The sequence below is a fragment of the Chelon labrosus genome (genome assembly GCF_963514085.1).
Source record: "Chelon labrosus genome assembly, chromosome: 20".
In the NCBI taxonomy this organism is placed as follows: domain Eukaryota; kingdom Metazoa; phylum Chordata; class Actinopteri; order Mugiliformes; family Mugilidae; genus Chelon; species Chelon labrosus.
In genome coordinates this window covers 16,457,446-16,476,401 of record NC_140353.1, presented here as the reverse complement: position 1 = coordinate 16,476,401, position 18,956 = coordinate 16,457,446, and the positions used below count along the sequence as shown (strand labels likewise).

The following is an 18,956-nucleotide window of genomic DNA, read 5'->3' as shown; positions in this document are numbered from 1 at the left end:
TACATTAATTAAATGAAGTATGACTGTGCTTTATTCCTTTTCTTTAGTGCCAAGATAAAAACAGCATGGTGGCTGTCTTTAATCATGTTCAAGCTTTCCTCGACCTGATCTGAACTCTTCTCTGAAAAGCTATTTGAGCCCACAGATATATCTGTTTATAATATAGAGAGTGGAATTCTTGGCCCTTTTTATATTCCTGGCAGTAGTGAAGCCCTCAGTGCTGGGCATTTCTGAAGTTAATGTAGAAATGTAGAAATTAACAAATTTTCCATTCACAACTGAAATAATGCAGGCTTTCCTCTTTTTTTTTTTCTCCACGCTGTTTCCACATCGACCAAAGGGCTTGGCTCTGATTACAGAGTTAGTTTCCTCAGGTCAAATCTGTGCTGTCATCGGGCACGCACCCCCTCAGGAAAAAAAGAATCCATGACAAATCGCTTTGTTTAGCCATCTCTGTTAAGCTGTCATGACGTCAGCATGCCTCCACACTGATCTCATTGTTTTGAGTGCCACTCTTTATGAGTGACCAGCTCTGTGAAGTCCATGTAGGCGAGAACTGGAAGAGAGTGGCTCGCACAAAGGCCTCCCTTGTGGCTAACAGGGGTTGGTGGCCAATACAGAAGCCCTGAGTAGGACAGACTTAGAACATCCTGAATGAATTGGTGCACAGAGAAGATGTCAAAGGGAGTGCTAGGTGAACGTCCCACATGTGGGTGTTATACACAAACATGGCTAAAATATTTACTTAAGAAGAAGGAGTCCTATTCAGTATGTGGAAGATTTTACCTAAGATTACCTTGACAGTTGGATGAGCTGTCTGTCTGGTCTCGAGTAGGACTGTGCATTCATCTTCCTTCAGGGTGTGGCAAAGGACAGGCAGAGGCAGAGGCAGAGGGAGAGGGAGAGGGAGAGGGAGAGAAGAAGAAAGGTTATGTGAGCCACAATGCCTCAGGGTGGGCTGAACAAGTAAAAGTGCATCCCATAACTAACAGGTTATTTGTCCGAGCCCCCAAGCAGCAATTACACATACTTTGCAAATACTTAACAACTTCCATCATGCCTCGGGGCATAAGTTTAATATCTTTAACTTGCAAAACAGCACAATTCCAGGTGAAACTGTCCCCACAGATGTCTTTTAGGCTGTGCCAGGCTCTTTCACTGGATCCGCCTGACTGTTTTTCTCCACCGCTCTAAAGGTCCTTTGAGGTAAAAGGCAGGGGACAGACAGCCTTGGCTGACAAACACTGAAGACTTCATCTTTGTGGCTCCTGTGTATGTCTTAGTGAACCAAGAGCAATAAAGCAAGGGAAGTTTGAACTCGGGTGCCAGTGCTGAGATGGCACTTTTGAAGGAGCGATAAATTCAGATGGAGTGATTTTGGATGGGTTTACTTGAGAAAGCAGGAGTGAGTAAGTCAGAGCTTTTAAAAAAAACAAACATTTATCTTTTATACTAACATCCAAATAGGTACAATATAGGCCTAAATATATACGGTGGCCTAATGTAGTCTATCAAGCCATGAAAAACTATTAGTGTTTCATATGCATTTTCCCTGCCTACTGGCATGGATGTTTCCTCTAAAGTGCTCTCTTTTATACTTCTAAGCTTTAGACTTGTTTGGCCGCAGATGTAAAGGCAATGTCAGCACATGCCCGGCAGAAAACCTCTTAGATGATCTTCAGTTGTGTCATATGTGGTTTTCTAGAGACATGGGCGAGGCCTTAATGTGAATTAGTGAGCTGCCCTCATCACAGATCCTAATTTGAGAGTCCCTCGGCTTGATGGGTGCAATATGGGGGGCCGATGCGTGTCATATCTAAGCTGCTGTAACTCTTCTATTTTCATAGCTGTAAACAATGTAGCAAGATGTAAACATATTTTTGCAATCAAACTTAAACTCGAAAACCTTGCAAATAATGAGTATTTACTGCACTGCTATGAAGCTCTTGCCGGGTCTGTGGGCCATGTGTTTCATGTATGTGTGCTTGGCTTCTTGGAGTGGCCCCCCTCTCTATAGCTTGTCTGCAAGCACTGATGAAAAGTGAGCCACTGCCTGCAGAAGTCATTATCTCGTGATCCCCTTGGTTCACGCACAGCCGGAAAAGGCAGTCAGGTTCATCCGCTGCCTTGTTGCTTGGCAAGGGTAATTCGTTTGATGGAATGATCCGGGTATTTATAAGTGGCCCATACTGTTTTCATGCTCCTCCAAAGTCTGGAACTCTTCATTAGTTTGTGGTCGTGGCCATTATTCTTGAGAAGTGGCCTCGGCTCTCAAGGTGTGCAGCTGCTGCTGGTATTCCTGCTCAAATCAGTTTCCCAATCCAATCATCTGGGATGGATGGATGCTGAGAAGGACTCATAGGATGACAGATAGCCAAGTGGCTGTCTTGTTGATTAACATTAACAAATTATCTTGCATTTTATGTGAGGTAGAGTTTCATTCTTTGCATTTCCTTTTTTATTAAACTTCATTTGGTGAGGTTTGACAAATGAGGTCTTGAGGGAGACCACCCAGTCTGTGATTACGTTGCCATTAGCTGCTGGCATGCATGGGCTTAGGGGCTTGAATGCGGTTCAGGATCCTGGAGGTTGTGGGGCAGCCCATCTTTCTGTGGCAGATCCAGCTCCTCTATATGTCGGCCAGACCCCGAGATGTCTCAACATGGACATCAGTGTTAGCCAAACATGTGCTTGCTGCTCATCACGAAACACCTCCACAAAAAATTCCCTCCACTCTATTCCCCTTTTCATGATGGTCTCCCAGGAAAAGTGAGTGAAGGAGAGAAAGGGAGAGCGCAACATCTGCAATTGTAGCAAACACGCTTTGGTGGATCGGGTTTCTTCTGTTTTAATGGAAAATTAAAGCACTGCTGGGAGAGGTGCTGAGGATATGTGATTTGTGATTAGTTTTGCAGGAAATTTTCCACTGGTCTGGCATTATGAAGGCAGAAAATCGGGTTGGCGAAACAGATCCTGAGGGGTTAAAGCGGAGACAGATGCATATTTATCAATGGGGTTGTTCTTTTTTGTCCATTTTGCGGCTCGATTCCTCAAATCTCCTTATATTTGTATTAAAAATCAACACCATCTGTGCGAAGCCATACCAGGGTTAGAGAAATTGAAAGCGTTTTTATACCTTAGTAATAACTGTCACATCCAATAATTCCAGTACTACTTACTTTTCCTTCTCCACGTCTATTAAGCTGTGTGTAACGCTGTTCCTTTTAATATATCCGCAGAGCTTGGCTCACCCAGAGACTTGGTGACCAGAGACGTGACAGACACCAGTTTCGCTGTGTCTTGGACTGCGGCCCCCGGTAACGTTCGTCAGTACCGGATCACGTGGAAGTCTCTGTTCACAGAGGAGACTGGAGAGAAGACGATACCAGGAGACACCACTGCCACAGTTCTGGAGGGTCTCACCCCAGAGACACGTTATCAGGTGTCAGTGTTTGCTGCCTATGGCCATGGAGAGGGCCAGCCGTTGCGTGGAGAGGAAACCACAGACAGTAAGTTACTTGGACTGCTATAACTCTCCCCTTTCCCTTTGCATGTCTCTCGCTTTCTCTATGCTTTATTCCTTCTTTTTTATTTTCTTTAGTTCTTGTTTTGAATGTCTCGTCTTGGCTATAGAGAGAAAGTTCAAAGCTAAGTACCCATGATCTAACTTTATGACTATAAAAGCTCTATGTTAGAACAGTTAAAAAAAAAAAAATTGTAAAACCCAAGAATGTACGTATAGACGCTCTTCTCATAAACACATTTAAGTCCTGAAGTTTCATGTGTCTGTTAAGCTACAAAAGCAGTTTAGTGACGCAGATTGAACAATTTTTCCAGGAAACACTGCCGAAAGTGCCATTTTTCAAGTTTTATGAAGAGATTGGGAATCCGTCAGCAACACGTACTGTTCAGTTCGTTCTGTTGAGCTCCGAGATACCGTCACAGCTGCTGGTATCCGGCTGAGCCGTTAAACACACAGAGACTTCACATCCTAAAGACTGTGCATGCATGTCCCACAAATGTACAGAGGTGATGTAATGTCCGACACACCTGCACACCGCTTTTCATGGGAGATGCAGGACAGATAGACAGCGGCCTCTCCCTTGTTAGACTACATTCATGCTTGAATGAGAAAAGCACATTGAGCGGAAACTTGCTCCAGTTGGGAGGGATTTTGTCCGCCAGTTAGCTTAAATGGAATGTGCCCAAGGCAAAATTTTTCCAGCCATCATTAGTGTTTATTGATTCTGGCAAGTGAGAAAGGTGGCAATGCTCACCAAACACGACCACGGAGCAGCTTCTTAAATGTCCCCTTTGCTCATTCCTTCCCTTCGCTTCAATCCCACTATCTATCTGTTGCTCCCTTTTCTTGTGCTTCATACAAATCACAGGTCTCCTCGGGCCGAGCCACACACGGCAAACTTGGATGCATTGGCTTTTTCCCTTAATAAAAGTCCTCCCTCTGAAGTAGAGCATTCTGAATATTTTCCTCAGCTCATTTCGAGGCCTTTGACAATTCACACTTGCCCTTCCTGCTCTGAAAAAAAAGAAAAAAAAAAGAAAAACACCCTCTATGGACATACGATGGAAAAATGAGAACCATGGTTCTGCTCAAAGACATCTGAGCCTTTCTCACAAACCCACCAACTAAACACGATCAATCATGCAAGTTTGTGCCTGTTTAATGTATACCCCTGGAAATCTGAATTATTTGGGTAGCTTGGTATTCACACGCATGTGGAAACTAAGCAGATATCCAGATGAAAGGCTCCGTGGTAGCCAAGCGTGTTAATGTTTAGTTTACCTACCAGCACGAAAGCTATGGTGCATATGTTTCCAAATGTATATTGGAAACACGAGTGGTTAAGTGCACATTTAGCGGAGACTCCCATCTGAACGAGGCCCAAAGTCTACATTTACCCTCAGATCGTTCATTCATCATTTTTCCTCTTTTAACCTTTGTTTTTTTTGTTTTCCCCCTCCCTTGCAGTCTCGGCCGCTGGCAGAGTGATTGTTGTCTCAGAGGAGACGGAGAAGAGCATGAAGGTGACATGGCAACCGGCACCTGGAAATGTAGTCAACTACCGTGTTACGTACAAACCAAAGTCAGGAGGCCGCCAGCTAGCAGCCAAAGCCCCCGGTGGCACTACCTCCACTGTGCTGAGACGCCTTACCCACCTCACCACCTACGACATAACCGTTGTGCCAGTCTACCGTTCCGGAGAAGGCAAAGCAAGACAAGGAGAAGGAACAACACGTACGTTGGCTGATCATTAACTACTTCAGAAATGTTGATGCTCTTCAACGTCTCTATACTCTTAAACATTTAAAATTAGAACCATCGTTAATGTTCCTTTTTGTCAGTCTAATCAAGTCTCTTCCTTCTAGTGTCACCTTACAAAGGTCCTAGGAACCTCCAGACTTCAGAGCCTACCAAGACCAGTTTCCGTGTCACCTGGGACCCTGCTCCCGGTGACGTTAAGGGCTACAAAGTACTTTTCCACCCTGTTGGGGATGACATTGACCTGGGAGAACTTCTGGTTGGTCCCTATGACAACACTGTGGTGCTGGAGGAGCTCAGGTGTGTCTCTGAGCTGAGTTTTCATTCTCGTTGCCATATGAGCAATCAGTCATGCAAAAATACTTAAATATATATATATTTTTTTTTTAATCATTGCTTTTTCTTCTGCAGAGCCGGAACCAAATACACAGTGAATGTGTTCGGTATGTTCGAAGGTGGAGAGAGTGTGCCATTGGCTGGAGAGGAGAACACCACTTACTCCGATGCACCGGATCCTCCACCCTTTGAGCTACCAAGTAAAATCACCTTATATTCTACCATAAAACACTCACATGTATGGTTTAAATTGTACTGTTTCATAAAAATACAAGGGGTGACTGATGACATTGTGGCCTATGGTAGAAGAAAAACCAAACACATTTAACTCAAGATGGTCCCATCCAATGTTTAGACATCTAGTCCAGTGGTTGTGAATCGCCTCTTTGTAGCAGTTGGCATCTTGAACCTCCAGAAAGTAGCCCACAGTAGACATGACGTCATTTCTCTGTCAACCATTGAGCTTCTTCTTCTTCTTAAATTCAGCAGCACACTTCTTCACCGGCACCCTCCCTGTGTCCTCGTGGACCGCTTTGAGTAATATGAATTCCTAAACTGAAATACCACAAAAGTTATATTCATTTACCTCCAAACCAAATGCATAATCACTCAAAGAGCTGAAACTGTGTCTGCACGTAGAGGCCACAGGCATAGATGAGAGCATGATGGATACTGGAGCTAAATAGAACACAAACTGAAATAGTTTTAGTCATTCCATTACTATATCTGTCATCACCTTTCATGCAATGTCTCCAGTATGTTATGTCTCTCTGCAGCGACAGTCAAACATTGGAGGCCATCACATTGTAAATTCTTGCTTTAAAAACTACCCTCTAAACCCATGCCCCATAAAAGCTCAAGCTAAACGTCTTCCCTTCCCTTAAAGCTAATTGTCTCACGAAATAACAGATGTAATGGCAGTTCCATGTGCCTGCCCTTTTTTTTGTGTCGCTTTGGGCTTCCGCTTTTTATTTCCAGTCCAAGCGCAGCCGGCACGGATACGATGGCGATCTGTTTGCAGTTATAAAACGTTTTACTACTTAGTGAGTCACGGCGTGGCAGGCACTAAGTGTGAGAAGAGGAAAAATGTTGTGTTTGCTGGAATGAAGTGGAAAGGTCAGCTTGACCGCTCGGCTGCAAGCTCAGTCCTAATAAGGAGGCAGATAGAGAATCACTGACGGCTTTAAGCTCCACTTATTAAAACAGAAGAGGTGTGGAAATCCCACTTTTCCCATCTACATTCCTTTTTCCTTACCCCTAGAACGAATTTACTAAGAACTACTTAAAATTACGTCATCTGTATCATGTAACTTGTTTTCAGTTGCAGACTCTGCACATCTGCAGCCCTCTTTTTAGGTGCCAAGGATCGGATGCCTTCCTTGTCATCACACAGGTGTTTGGAAAACAGGATGTGAATATTACCTTTGTGCTCCGGAGAGCACAGTCATCTCTCCAGTGGAGGTCTTTGATATGTCACGGTCCATTAAGTGGCACACTCTCCTGATCTGCCCCTGGAAATAACTTGTGGCTCCAAAAATACAACTGAAAGAATTACTGCCTTGACATGCGGCAAAGACAAGAAGATAATAATTATGACACCTGGAAAATAAAAGTTATCATCGGAAAAAGATGAAAAGTAAAGACGGAATGTTTTTACTGCTTGGTTGTAGAGATGTTTGTGAAGCAACCTTGAAAATGTCTTGATATATTTTTGCTTAATGTGACATTCCCATGAACTTTCCTTCTTTCTTCATCTCACATTTCCTGAACACATCATTGTATTTCACTACATGCAACATTTTGTGTGCTTGATCGTTGAATCACATCTGTAACCTTCACCTTCGTTCCATTATGACACGTAAACTTCTGCCCCGTTAGATGTGATGTGTAAGACCACTGCACAGGCTGACATTGTGCTGCTGGTGGATGGCTCCTGGAGTATTGGACGTCTTAACTTCAAAACTATTCGTGCCTTCATTGCTCGCATGGTGGGAGTCTTTGACATTGGCCCTGACAGAGTTCAAGTTGGTGGGTAAACCCTGAATAAGCAATAACAATTAAAGTCGACATTTCATTATCGATAAGACAAATAAAAAGTTATTTATGTTGGCCTAACAAGTGTTTTATGATGCCTTCAGGGCTTGCTCAGTACAGTGGAGACCCAAAGACTGAGTGGCATTTGGATGCTCATAAAACCCGGGACAAACTCCTGGAAGCTGTGGCTAACCTGCCCTACAAAGGAGGAAACACCTTGACAGGTACGTCAATCAGCAGAGCGCTGACACCTTTCATTTCTATAGTCACAGTGTTCAACATGTTTCAGTCAGGATGATAAATGCATAATGCTGTCTTCATTGCAGGTCTGGCTTTGAACTACATCCTCCAGAACAATTTCAAAGAGAACGTCGGGATGCGACCCAGCGCTCGAAAGATCGGTGTGCTGATCACTGATGGCAAATCCCAGGACGACGTCATTGCCAACTCTCAGAACCTGCGCGATCAGGGCATTGAGCTCTATGCCATCGGTAGGCAGATGTCAGTTTTCACATAAACAACATGTAAATGTATCTGAATTTCACTGACCATTGATTTCATCACTGTAGGTGTGAAGAATGCAGATGAGAATGAGTTGAGGTCCATTGCCTCTGATCCGGACAGTATTCACATGTACAACGTGGCTGATTTTTCCTTCCTGCTGGACATCGTGGACAGTCTCACTGACAACCTCTGTAACAGTGTCAAGGGGCCAGGTATGTGTGGATGCTTGCTTAAAGGACCTCATCGACAGATATAGAGGGGGTTTGAATCAGTAACTTTCAACCCCAAATTCCATAAACATTTAAAGGAAGCAAGCACACTGGACTACCATGACAGAAGTCCTCTACTTTACAAACTATACTACAGAGTCTAAGCCTCCACTCCCAGACATTTGATATGTTTTGCAGTTTAAACATAGTGTACAGCATCGCACACAGTCAGATATGTCTGGCCCACCATGGAAAGCAACACTAGATGAGGACTACCAGCCAAGCCTCTGGAAACTATTGCAAAACTATTATTTGAAGGAAATCGTCTGCTGCTTAATCAAATTAGAGAGCAGCTATTGGAGGGGGACTTCCTAGGGAGGGTGTTTCTTTACAGTCTCAATAAGTACCCTGCTCTGTCCCAGGTTCTGTTTGGACTTGTTACTACAGAGGCATGCTGTGTTTTTAATCCACTGCCAAGTCTGTCTTTTGTCCTTTCATATGTAACTGTGAAAGTAGCTAATAAGAATGCAAAGTTGATCAGTTTTGTCGACCTTTGTTACGACGTATAATTAACTTTAAACCAGCTTGTGCATTAAAAGCAGAAAGCGTGCATTTGGATGACAGTGTATACCACAGTTAATATATTTCTATGCTTGTATTTAAACAGGAGGTGCTGCTGAGGCACCAACTGATCTGGTGACATCTGAGGTGACTCACAGCTCCTTCAGAGCCACCTGGAAAGGTCCCGATGGCCCGGTGGAGAAGTACCGTGTGGAGTACATGACAGAGTCAGGACGTCCCCAACAGGTATATCAGCCGTAAAGGGCTACAACACTCAATGCTGATCCAAACTCCATTAATTCAGTCCCACAGATAGCTGCAGTAACTTTAGCACATGTCCCTTTGTGGTCTGTCCTTTTCCACCGTTTCTGAAACTAATGGGAATCTCCGCTCAAACTTCTATTTCAAGCCTCCTGTTTGTTTGGGATTCTTGCTGTTTTGGTGTCTAATTACATTACAAACTGAAACAGGCCAAAGAGAAAACAACACACAGCTCTTGGTTTGAGGATTAGAAAGCAAATAATGACTTCATGAGCGATCGCCGCATTGGCCAGCGGGGTCTTGGCTCCACGCTGTGTGGAGAAGATGCATTTTTGGTTTCTGAATCTAATTACATCTAGGGGATGTTTGTTTTTGTCCAGCTCCCAGGGTTTTGTTTTATAGTGAACATAATGGATGGGGTTTTATTTTTGTTTATGTATTTTGAACTGAAGCCCATGCTGAGTTTAAGTCCAGTAAAAAAAAGTATCCGATGGCTTTCTGGTTTTATTTGGAAGGCTTTATAAAATGTTTGAGTCATTCCAGTAAAGAGAAAGCGCTGCTGCTAAACTGACCATTGGCCACTGATCATTCTCAACCAAGACTCTAATTGTTGCTAATCATGATCTTCTGACTGTCCTCTCTGTTATTAGGTGTTCGTGGATGGCACTGAGGTCACAGTGGTCCTCAAGGGCCTCAGCCCTCTGACCAAATACCTGGTCAACGTCTACTCCGTGGTGGGAGAGGACAGCAGCGAGCCCCTGAAAGGAACAGAGACTACACGTATGTCTTCTTTCACTGGCTCTTCGGCATACTTCTAGCCTCCTGTCATTAAAGAGAGTCATGTGTAAACATCCGCATGTGGCAAATAAATTACTAGCAAAACAGATGACTCTACTAAATACACGCTAAGAACTCTTTGATCAGAGGTTGTAGATGTGACCAGATTACGATACATTTACTTAAAAAAGCATACACTCTGCAATGTAGCGTCTAACACAAAGAAACTCTTCCGCTTTTAGGAAACCCAGATGAATGGGGTTGTCAAAGAGGAACTGTTTAAACTTCAGCAGATTCCTTTGCACTCATGAACCTTTTCCCTTCTAGTCAGCCACCGTCACTGAATCTCTTCCACTTCGTTGCATAACAAAGATTTAACGCACTCAGTCACTGACAGGGATTCCTGTGTGGTCCCCATAAACAAAATGTTCAAAAGTAACATATTTATCTCGGTTTGTAAAACCGTATGTGGCCGCACAAAGATAGCAGTAGTAAATCTTAATTAGATGCAAATTCACGGGCAATTAAGAGCAACTTTGACTTTTTTCTTTTGTTTCTTCTGGGCTTTTTACTGGTGCACTTTAGAATAGTAGAGAATCTATAAAAGCCCATATAAAACAAGGCTGATGTTTGAGTTGGTGCAGAGTGAATGGCAATCAAAGGAGCATACAGTATGTATTCCTGTATGCACATATGTATAAATTGGATATTTAGGCAGTTATTGTCCGCGTCCATATATACTCATAAATGCTTTCACAAATGCAATAATTCAAACCTCTAACATCACTCTTGGTCTTCCAGTGCCCATGAGCGCCGTGAGGAGGATGGACATTTATGAACAGCAGGTCACCACCATGCGAGTGAGGTGGGAGGCGGCGGGGGGAGCTACTGGCTACATGCTGCTCTACAGCGCCCTCAATGCCACCCAGCCAAGTGTTGAACAGGAGGTAAGATACATGGTGGAAACTCTGAGAGCACAGTGTGTGAGCAAAAGGGCACACAGCCAATCAGCTGTGGATACGACAGGAAAAAAATTACCACATGCGCACGTGTTTATGGGTGGACAAAAATGCACTTGCTTGCAGGCCTTCATGTGCTTAATCACAACCAAACACTAAACCCTAGAGGTGACCATACAAGTCACCCTGCTGGCTTTTGACCAGATGTCACTCACTGAAATAGCATTTTACATTTTACAAAGCCACCAGTGTTTGCCTCATAACTCGGCAGACGAGGCAAAAGGGAAAACACAAAGGAACGTTGTTGGTTACAGAGGGGTGGATGAACTATGAGATCAGTTTGCCATGGGAAGATCATCATTTGTTCATGAGGTGTCAAACCCAGTGGGGTTTTACCAGATTGAGCAGCTGTGCATGTTCTCATGAACATGTCTCAATCTGTTTCACTGAGTAGCCCCTGTCATCCCCTTCCCCTCTGACCTTATGCTGTGTGTTTGGTTTGGTCTTCTTGCAGATCAGAGTAGGAGGAGATACAACTGACGTCCAGCTGGTGAAGTTAATCCCCAACACGGCCTACATGCTGTCCCTCTTCGCCCTCTATGGAGAATCAGCCAGTGAACCACTGACCAAGCAGGGAGTCACATGTACGTTGCTGCTTAATGTCTGTGAAGGTTCTCAGTCGTCCATGTCATAGTATATCCAAAAAAAAAAACAAGCTGAAACCAGGGCAGGGACTTGTAGAGAAGAAGTCTTGAAAAACTGGTGGGAAGTTGGGGTTTAAATAGGAACATCTGTGGGTATTGTTCATCAAAAACTTGCATAACTAGGGTCTGCAAACCTTGAGATTGGACTCTATGGGCCAATAATGGGTTGTTAGAGTACCATTCAATGAGGAAAGAAAAAAGGATCAAAACGGTTTCCCACATCTGTAGGTAAGTATTTGTTGTTAACAGACCCTAGTCACGCGCCACCAGTCCTCTGAGAAGCTCTTAAAGTTTCTTTGTCAACCATTCTGGTTCAGCTTGTTTTCTTTTCGGATCTTGTTGCTTAGAGAACATTTAAAGATGCTGATATACCTGACTAGTGATGCTTCATCATTCTCCTGTCGCCACTGTGCACTCTTCATTCCGAAAACAAACATTTTGTCCCTTGTTCAGTGCCCATGCCACCTGCGGGTGAACTGAGGGTTCGCGATGTTACCCACAGCACCATGTGGCTCAACTGGGACGCTGCTCCTGGTGCTGTTCGCAAGTACCTCATCACCTACAAGCCTGAGGATGGAGAGGCGAAAGAAGTGAGTTAACGTTCCTTCTCTGGCATTTCTTAAATGAAATGCACGTGCCGAATCGGTGGCTGAGAGGTTAGGACTCATCACGTGGAGGGAGAATGCTCTCTGCAGCCAGTTTCCCCGCTCTCTTTCTCCACAACATTCAAGATACACAGCAAGTTGTTAGCAGCCCATGTTTTGACCAAACTTATACTTCTATTTTATTGCCTATTGTCTGCTTGAGTCATTAGGTTTGATGGTGATGAAATTATATAGATATTTTTTGACTGATCTTTTATTGTATTGGCTTGGACTACATAATGGAGGCTGCAGCTGGTTGGGTGGACATCAGGGAATGTTCTGGAGTCCAGTGAAAAGATTATGAAACTATCAGAACATGACTTCGCTGGGCTTAAACGGGGGTTTGGATTGTAGGGAATAATTTATGGTTGTGTGACCCCATTTGGGAGTTCTCGGGATACAGCAGCAAACTTTGCGGTCTGGGTTTTGCTACTTCCCTAGCTGTAAATCAGGTGCAGGTGATCCACGAAGCTTCTAGGGTGGAAACACATGGTTAAGTGAGTCACCGGCTGAGGACACACTGTATGTGATAGAACCCAGTAACAGTGTCATTCACAACCCAGATTGCAGGACTAATTACCTTAAGATGAAGCCTTTAGCATTGTTTTATGATCCTGAGAGACAACCTCAGTGACCAGAGAAACTTACAGTAAACCCTGTGTTTTATTTTTTGCAGGTGTTTAGTCAGATTTAATTGTGTTTTGTTGTTTGTTGTGTCTTGTTTGTTCCCATTTCCCTTAGTTTAATACCTTCTGGTCAAGTTTCCTACCAGTTTTATTAGGTGCACATTACCGCCGTGGCCAGTGTTCCTGGAAACATGTGCTGAGAACGGAATTAAAGTTTTGCAACACTGCAAAATGTGACTGAAGAGAAAAACACCTGAAGATCTCTTATTTTATTTTCCCCCCCAAAAAATTCCCTCCCAAAGCTCTATTGATTTTGTGTAATAATATTTAACAAGTGTGTGTAATTGTTCTGCAGCTGGAAGTGGGTGGAACTGTCATCACCAGACAACTGGACAACCTGGTCTCCCAGACTGAGTACGCTTTAGCTGTTACTCCAATCTACGATGAGGGACCTGGACAGCCAATGTTGGGAGAAGCAATCACGGGTCAGAATGAAAAATATTGTATGCATAACGGTCCCCTGTGTCTTGTTCACACTTAACTCTCTCCTCTCTGCTCTACAGATGTGGTTCCAGCCCCGAAGAACCTGCAGTTCTCAGAAGTGACCCAGACCAGCTTCAGAGCTACCTGGGAGCACGGAGCTCCTGATGTAGCTCTGTACCGCATTGGCTGGACTAAGAAGGGAGACACCAACTTCCAATATGTAAGAGAAAAGCACCTGTCCACAATGTTTACACTTTTAAAAAATCACGCTGGTATTTCTTGACTAAAAGCGGAAGTCCTACAATAAGCTCTTTAGTGAGAGATCTCTGGTAGAAGCAGTAAGAACATCTATAAGACGGACTTTTGAAGACTTCCTTTTCTAATCTCTCCCTGAATATGGAGATGTTGATCTTGAGTTGCTTGCCTTTGGTTTATATTGGCTAAAGGTGTAGTCAAGCACTATCCCACATGTTGTGCTTTCCTCTTCAGGCCATCTTAAACAATGATGACACATCTCACGTCCTGGAGAACCTGGAGCCAGACACGCCTTATGATGTGTCTGTCACTGCAATCTACCCGGATGAATCAGAGAGCGAGGATCTGCTGGGCACTGAGAGGACATGTAAGACGAACACCCCTCAGCCTCCAACCACAATATCTTCTGTTAACACAATTTGGCTCATATTACAGAATTTCTTTGTCAGATCTTGTCTAAAGGCTAGACCTATGATTGACCCTCTGACTTGACCTTCTGGAAATGTGCAGATTGACATGTTCAGTCAAAGGTTTATCTTTTTATTTCTGCCTCTATAGTGGCCAGGGGTGGTTCTAGTAGACCATGTAAGTATATGTGTGGTAAAGCGAAAGGATCTTTCTCTCAAGTAAAAAAAAAAAGCATGTTTTATTATTTAAGCCAGTCATCAGCACTGGTATTCATTGGATTTCATCACCAAGTAAAGCGCTTAACCCATCCACCGCTCCAATGATGCTGCAGCTGACTGAGCCCGGTTGTATTTTTGTGTTTTGTTGCCTGTCCTCGTCTGTGTTTGGGCCGTTGTCCATGCCATCCATCCCAAAGCTTCTTCATGTTCCCTCTCAGTCAGATTACATGGCTGAAGATGGATTTCCACCATCCATGCATGCCTGGCAAAACAAGGATTTGAATCCCTGTTTTTGAAGCCCATTCCATCAACCATCAACCATCATCCATTCATCCATCCATCCATCTATTCATTCCATTCATCCATGCATTTATCAGCCTGTCCATCATCATCAATCCATTGCCGTTTATGAGAATCCATCCCTGCTTCAGAAAAGACAAAATCCCTGAGAAGGGTTGTCTTTTCTTCTTTAAAGCTGCAGTCCTTGTTATGAATGAGATTCTTTATTTCACCGTAATATAAATATACAAAGATATATATCTTTAGAGCTAATTAACTAATATTTTTAAGTCAGATGTATCATTCAAGACAAAGAAAAATTTTCTAACATAACGAAAATATCAAGGACTGTGTCTTTAAAATGTATTTTAAAGACATCCAATGGAAAAATGCTCTTTACATATAATATACAGACTTAGTTGTAATTGTGATATGTGTGTGTGCACGTACCCTTTACAGCACCTAACGGACCTCCCACCAACTTAGTTGTGTTCAATGAAACCACGACCACTCTGAACGCCAGGTGGACTCCACCTCCAGGCCGTGTCCAGAACTACAAGATCACTTACGTCCCCACCTCTGGAGGCAGGAGTCAGACGGTGCGTCACACAACAACAGTAACAGACAGACACTTGTATTTAACGTGTTCTTATTGCTTTGTCGAAGGTCTATCAGCCGCAAAATCAGACTGAATTTCTGAAAAGGACAGTGGTTGCTTGTGTTGAAGAATTCCTAGAACGCAAATTAGTTAGCAAGTGACCTCGAAAGTTAGAGTGTATTGTCTACAAAAGGCCAGTGTTTTCAAATTGAATTCCATTTAATAGTTATATTACGCACCCATTGGTTTATAAGCAGCACAATCAATCCTTACTTTTCTTCTTCTTCTTCACTGCACTTCAGTCTTTCATTAACTCACCAAACTCTGCGAGCAGCTTTGCCTCCAAGAATATATGTACATGGCTACAACTCAGCCCTCTGGCATTGCATTATTTTGTTTATCCTTAATCAGATCCTGTAATATGTTGTTTGGTTATGGGAGCAATAATCTGGACAAAAGCCTTCCTATTTTTTTCTCTGTATTTCCTGACTGCAGACCATCTCCCTCAGGTCACAGGCAATTTTGGCTGCCTTTAGCTGCACTAAAATCCTTTTGGATGACAGCTGATTTCTTTTGGTTTCAATTTGCTGTCAGATATTTGTCATTGCTTCCACAAACGAAATTTAAGTACAAGATAAACCAGTGCTAAATGGTGCTTATGTACAAGATTACAGAGAGATAGCCACATTGATAAGACGCAAAACTACCCCTGGAGCCAAAGTTAAATGTTCCGACCAAGTTTGGTGAAAATATTTCATCCTCACTGTTTGGCAGTTGTCGGATGTGAGAAGTTTCTCAAGAGAAATAATGAGTTTTAATGTTTTTAAATGTTTATCTAACATGTTTAAGGGCTGATAAGGGGAGTTTAGGTGTGCGTGCGCATGGAAAATAGCATGCACTAGCCCCGTCAGGTCAGTGTAATGAGAGAGCACTGTGCAGCAGATGTCATATTTATATTACAGCAGGTCATGTTTTAAGTGCTGCACAAAGATGCTGTACCCACAGAACTGGCTATTAGTTCACTTATTTTCCACTTATTTTAATAAGGACCAGATGGCAACCTACATTTGTCAACCTGGAGAAGGCAGCGTAGTTAATTTTCTTTCCTTGTAATTTTGCTGGCGTTACTTTGGTTATTAGTTTCCCTTTTAACACAAGATGGAATGTTTTCCACTTTAACACTTGGTGAAGTTTAGCTGCGCAGATTGTCTGGTTGATATCACACTGAAAGACTGGAGGAAAATTGGAAGCTAAGACTCTTGCGTCAGCCAGCTCGTCTTGGTTCACTGTCAGGGATTTGACAAGTGTGGCTGGGCCAGAGAGTTTTGCATTATTTTGTCTGGGACTACAAGTGCGTTTTTCAGAAATGCCTGACACACATTTTACTCTCGAGTTCAAGAACACAAGTGCGGTGCCAAGTAATAAAACGTCTGTCTCCCCCCCCTCTTTTCTTTCCCGAAGAAAGGTTCAGCCATTTGGTTGAGAAATCCGTCTAGTCGTAAAACTAATCCACATACAAACATTATCACACACAAATGCTTGCACGCTTTTTTAGAATTAACGTCTCATAGCTCCAACCAGAAGTAGCGTTGTAAATCCATCAGTTATGACAAGACATCCGACTGTTTCGGCCATCAGCAAACAGATTTACCTTGGCCGGGCCACTATGTACTAACCATGTCCAAAAACACTAAAAACATTCCTCCTTTCAAATGTTGATGACTAATAGTTCTCAGGTAGAATTCTTTCCATCAGGTTATTAATTTCAGGAACCCATGGAGAAATTTTAATCCCATCAAATGCAGATGAAATATCTTTTGCCTTAAGTCTCAACAGAGTTGCAGAGCGTTGATTTTAAAGATGTAACAGGAAGGTTATAAGTCAGTTAACTTCTAACCAACTAAACGAAAAAAACAAAATATGTCATTTGAGATGCTGAATCTATTGTCTTCATACAATAAGGGTTGACTGCATCAGAGCTGATTAGGATAACATGTTTTCTATCCTGTTTAGACCCAGGTTGGAGGAAAGAAAACTACTGTCCTGCTGCCCAAGTTGACTCCAGACACTGAGTATTCCATCAGCGTGGTGGCAGTCTACGCCAGAGGAGTCAGCAAGGACCTGAATGGCCTCGGAAAGACCAGTAAGTCATCCATCATTTTATGGCCTCTCAAAAATAACTGCAAAATCTATGATAAATGTATGCAGCTGTCTCACAGTTCAATAAACCAAATAGATGCTGTTTGATTTGGAGCTTTCTAATAAAAATGTGAATACGTGTCATATGAGCAGTATTAACTCTATCATACCTTTATGTTACCACAGAGCCTTTGGGCGGTGTTAGGAATCTGCGTGTAACCGACCCCACTACCAGCACCCTTAATGTCCTGTGGGAAGCTGCTGAGGGTAACGTGCGTCAGTACAGGATCATCTACGTCCCTGCAGCCGGAGGAGAAGAAGAGACGGTAAGCAGGGAAACTGAATCTTTGAGGGAAACCTTCACCCCTCCTGGCCTGAGCTCAACCTGATGTGTGTCATGTTGTGCTCTTGCGTAGGTTCAGGTGTCAGGCAGCACCTACAACACCGTGCTGAAGAACCTGCAGTCGGACACCGTCTACACCGTAACCGTTGTTCCTATTTATTCCACCGGAGAGGGACGGCGCATGTCTGAGAACGGCAAAACACGTAAGAGTTGCATGCACTCACTGGCAACAAGCCGAAATGATGATTCATGTGAGGAGGTGAAAACTAATTGTGACATCCTTTGAAAAATAGCTTTTCAGAGAGTTTAGAAAAACCCGCGCAGACCAAGTTGTAATGTCCAAAGCAGGCTGTACCTGTAGACCTCCATGTTGAAAATGCGTAATTTTAGGCTTCATGTTAACAACCTGATCTAACGAACCGTTTTCCACACTAACCACAACTGCACAGTGGTAAATTTTTAAATAGCATTTAGGCTTCAAGTAATGGTGTGGTCGCTTTGATTGACAGGTGGGTGTATAGGTTGCCATACTTCTGACTAGGTGTGACCTGCCTACCATAGCTCCACTCACGCTCCATTTTGCCCAGTTAGTCGGGAGTTAGGTGCCCACAAGGCAATGAGTGATGTTGCCAGTCTGAGTTTTTAAACTGCTTGGATTGTATACTTTAAAAATATATAGTACTGTTGCAGACTAAGAATAGAGCTTCTCTGAATGACATACTGCATAACGGCAGCGGGATTTTTTTCCTAAGCTAGGAATCAATTCATGTCTGTCCAGAATGAACTTACTGGCCTTAGTTTCTGGCTATCCGTCACTGTGTCTCAGGAGCCCTCAATAAGGCAGCCAGTTAGAACTGCATTGTTTCATAATGTCGTCCAAATCCTTTCAAACCCTGACAGCCAAGCCAGCCTGACCAAACGCCGCCTTTTTTTTCCCTCAAAAAGTGAATCAATGCTCTTTGAATTCACAGCTCACATGTAAAATGTAACATAAAACATAACCTAGAATGACAATATTAAGCCCAGTCAGCTTAGTTTGAACATCAATGGAGAACACGGATTTTCCAGTTTCTCCCACAGTTAAAACCACCGAAGCTCTGCTGGGAATGAGTCAGCGTTTTTGCGGGCGTGATTGCGTAGGAAGGAATTCCTCCGGGTTGGCAGCATCATAATGGTGTCTCCTCTTTCTTTACCGTAATATTGTCCATTTATAGGTTGGAATGAAGGGTGGCGGTCAGGATAATGGTGGGGCTGGGGAACGGGGGTAGGGATGTATTGAGTATTTGGCTCTCCTTTGGGAAAAAGAAACAGGGGGTTACAAATGAATGGAGGCCATT

General features: G+C 43.3%; 1 protein-coding gene across 4 annotated transcripts in view; it reads left to right on the top strand.

Moving 5' to 3' along the window:
• col12a1a (collagen, type XII, alpha 1a) overlaps window positions 1-18,956 on the top strand; it is a 53,074-nt gene that overhangs the window by 11,731 nt on the left and 22,387 nt on the right. For 3 of the 4 annotated variants that reach the window (XM_084569146.1, XM_084569147.1, XM_084569149.1), the window contains 21 exons: window positions 3,240-3,509; window positions 4,991-5,257; window positions 5,389-5,581; window positions 5,693-5,817; window positions 7,496-7,645; window positions 7,756-7,875; window positions 7,978-8,142; window positions 8,221-8,367; window positions 9,032-9,171; window positions 9,837-9,966; window positions 10,765-10,910; window positions 11,437-11,566; window positions 12,080-12,216; window positions 13,252-13,381; window positions 13,460-13,599; window positions 13,869-14,001; window positions 14,193-14,219; window positions 14,999-15,138; window positions 17,151-17,280; window positions 17,463-17,602; window positions 17,693-17,822. In XM_084569146.1, the coding sequence (XP_084425272.1) occupies window positions 3,240-3,509; window positions 4,991-5,257; window positions 5,389-5,581; window positions 5,693-5,817; window positions 7,496-7,645; window positions 7,756-7,875; window positions 7,978-8,142; window positions 8,221-8,367; window positions 9,032-9,171; window positions 9,837-9,966; window positions 10,765-10,910; window positions 11,437-11,566; window positions 12,080-12,216; window positions 13,252-13,381; window positions 13,460-13,599; window positions 13,869-14,001; window positions 14,193-14,219; window positions 14,999-15,138; window positions 17,151-17,280; window positions 17,463-17,602; window positions 17,693-17,822 (3,090 nt within the window). The remainder of the gene's footprint in view (window positions 1-3,239; window positions 3,510-4,990; window positions 5,258-5,388; window positions 5,582-5,692; window positions 5,818-7,495; window positions 7,646-7,755; window positions 7,876-7,977; window positions 8,143-8,220; window positions 8,368-9,031; window positions 9,172-9,836; window positions 9,967-10,764; window positions 10,911-11,436; window positions 11,567-12,079; window positions 12,217-13,251; window positions 13,382-13,459; window positions 13,600-13,868; window positions 14,002-14,192; window positions 14,220-14,998; window positions 15,139-17,150; window positions 17,281-17,462; window positions 17,603-17,692; window positions 17,823-18,956) is intronic. The other variant, XM_084569148.1, reaches the window with a different exon arrangement.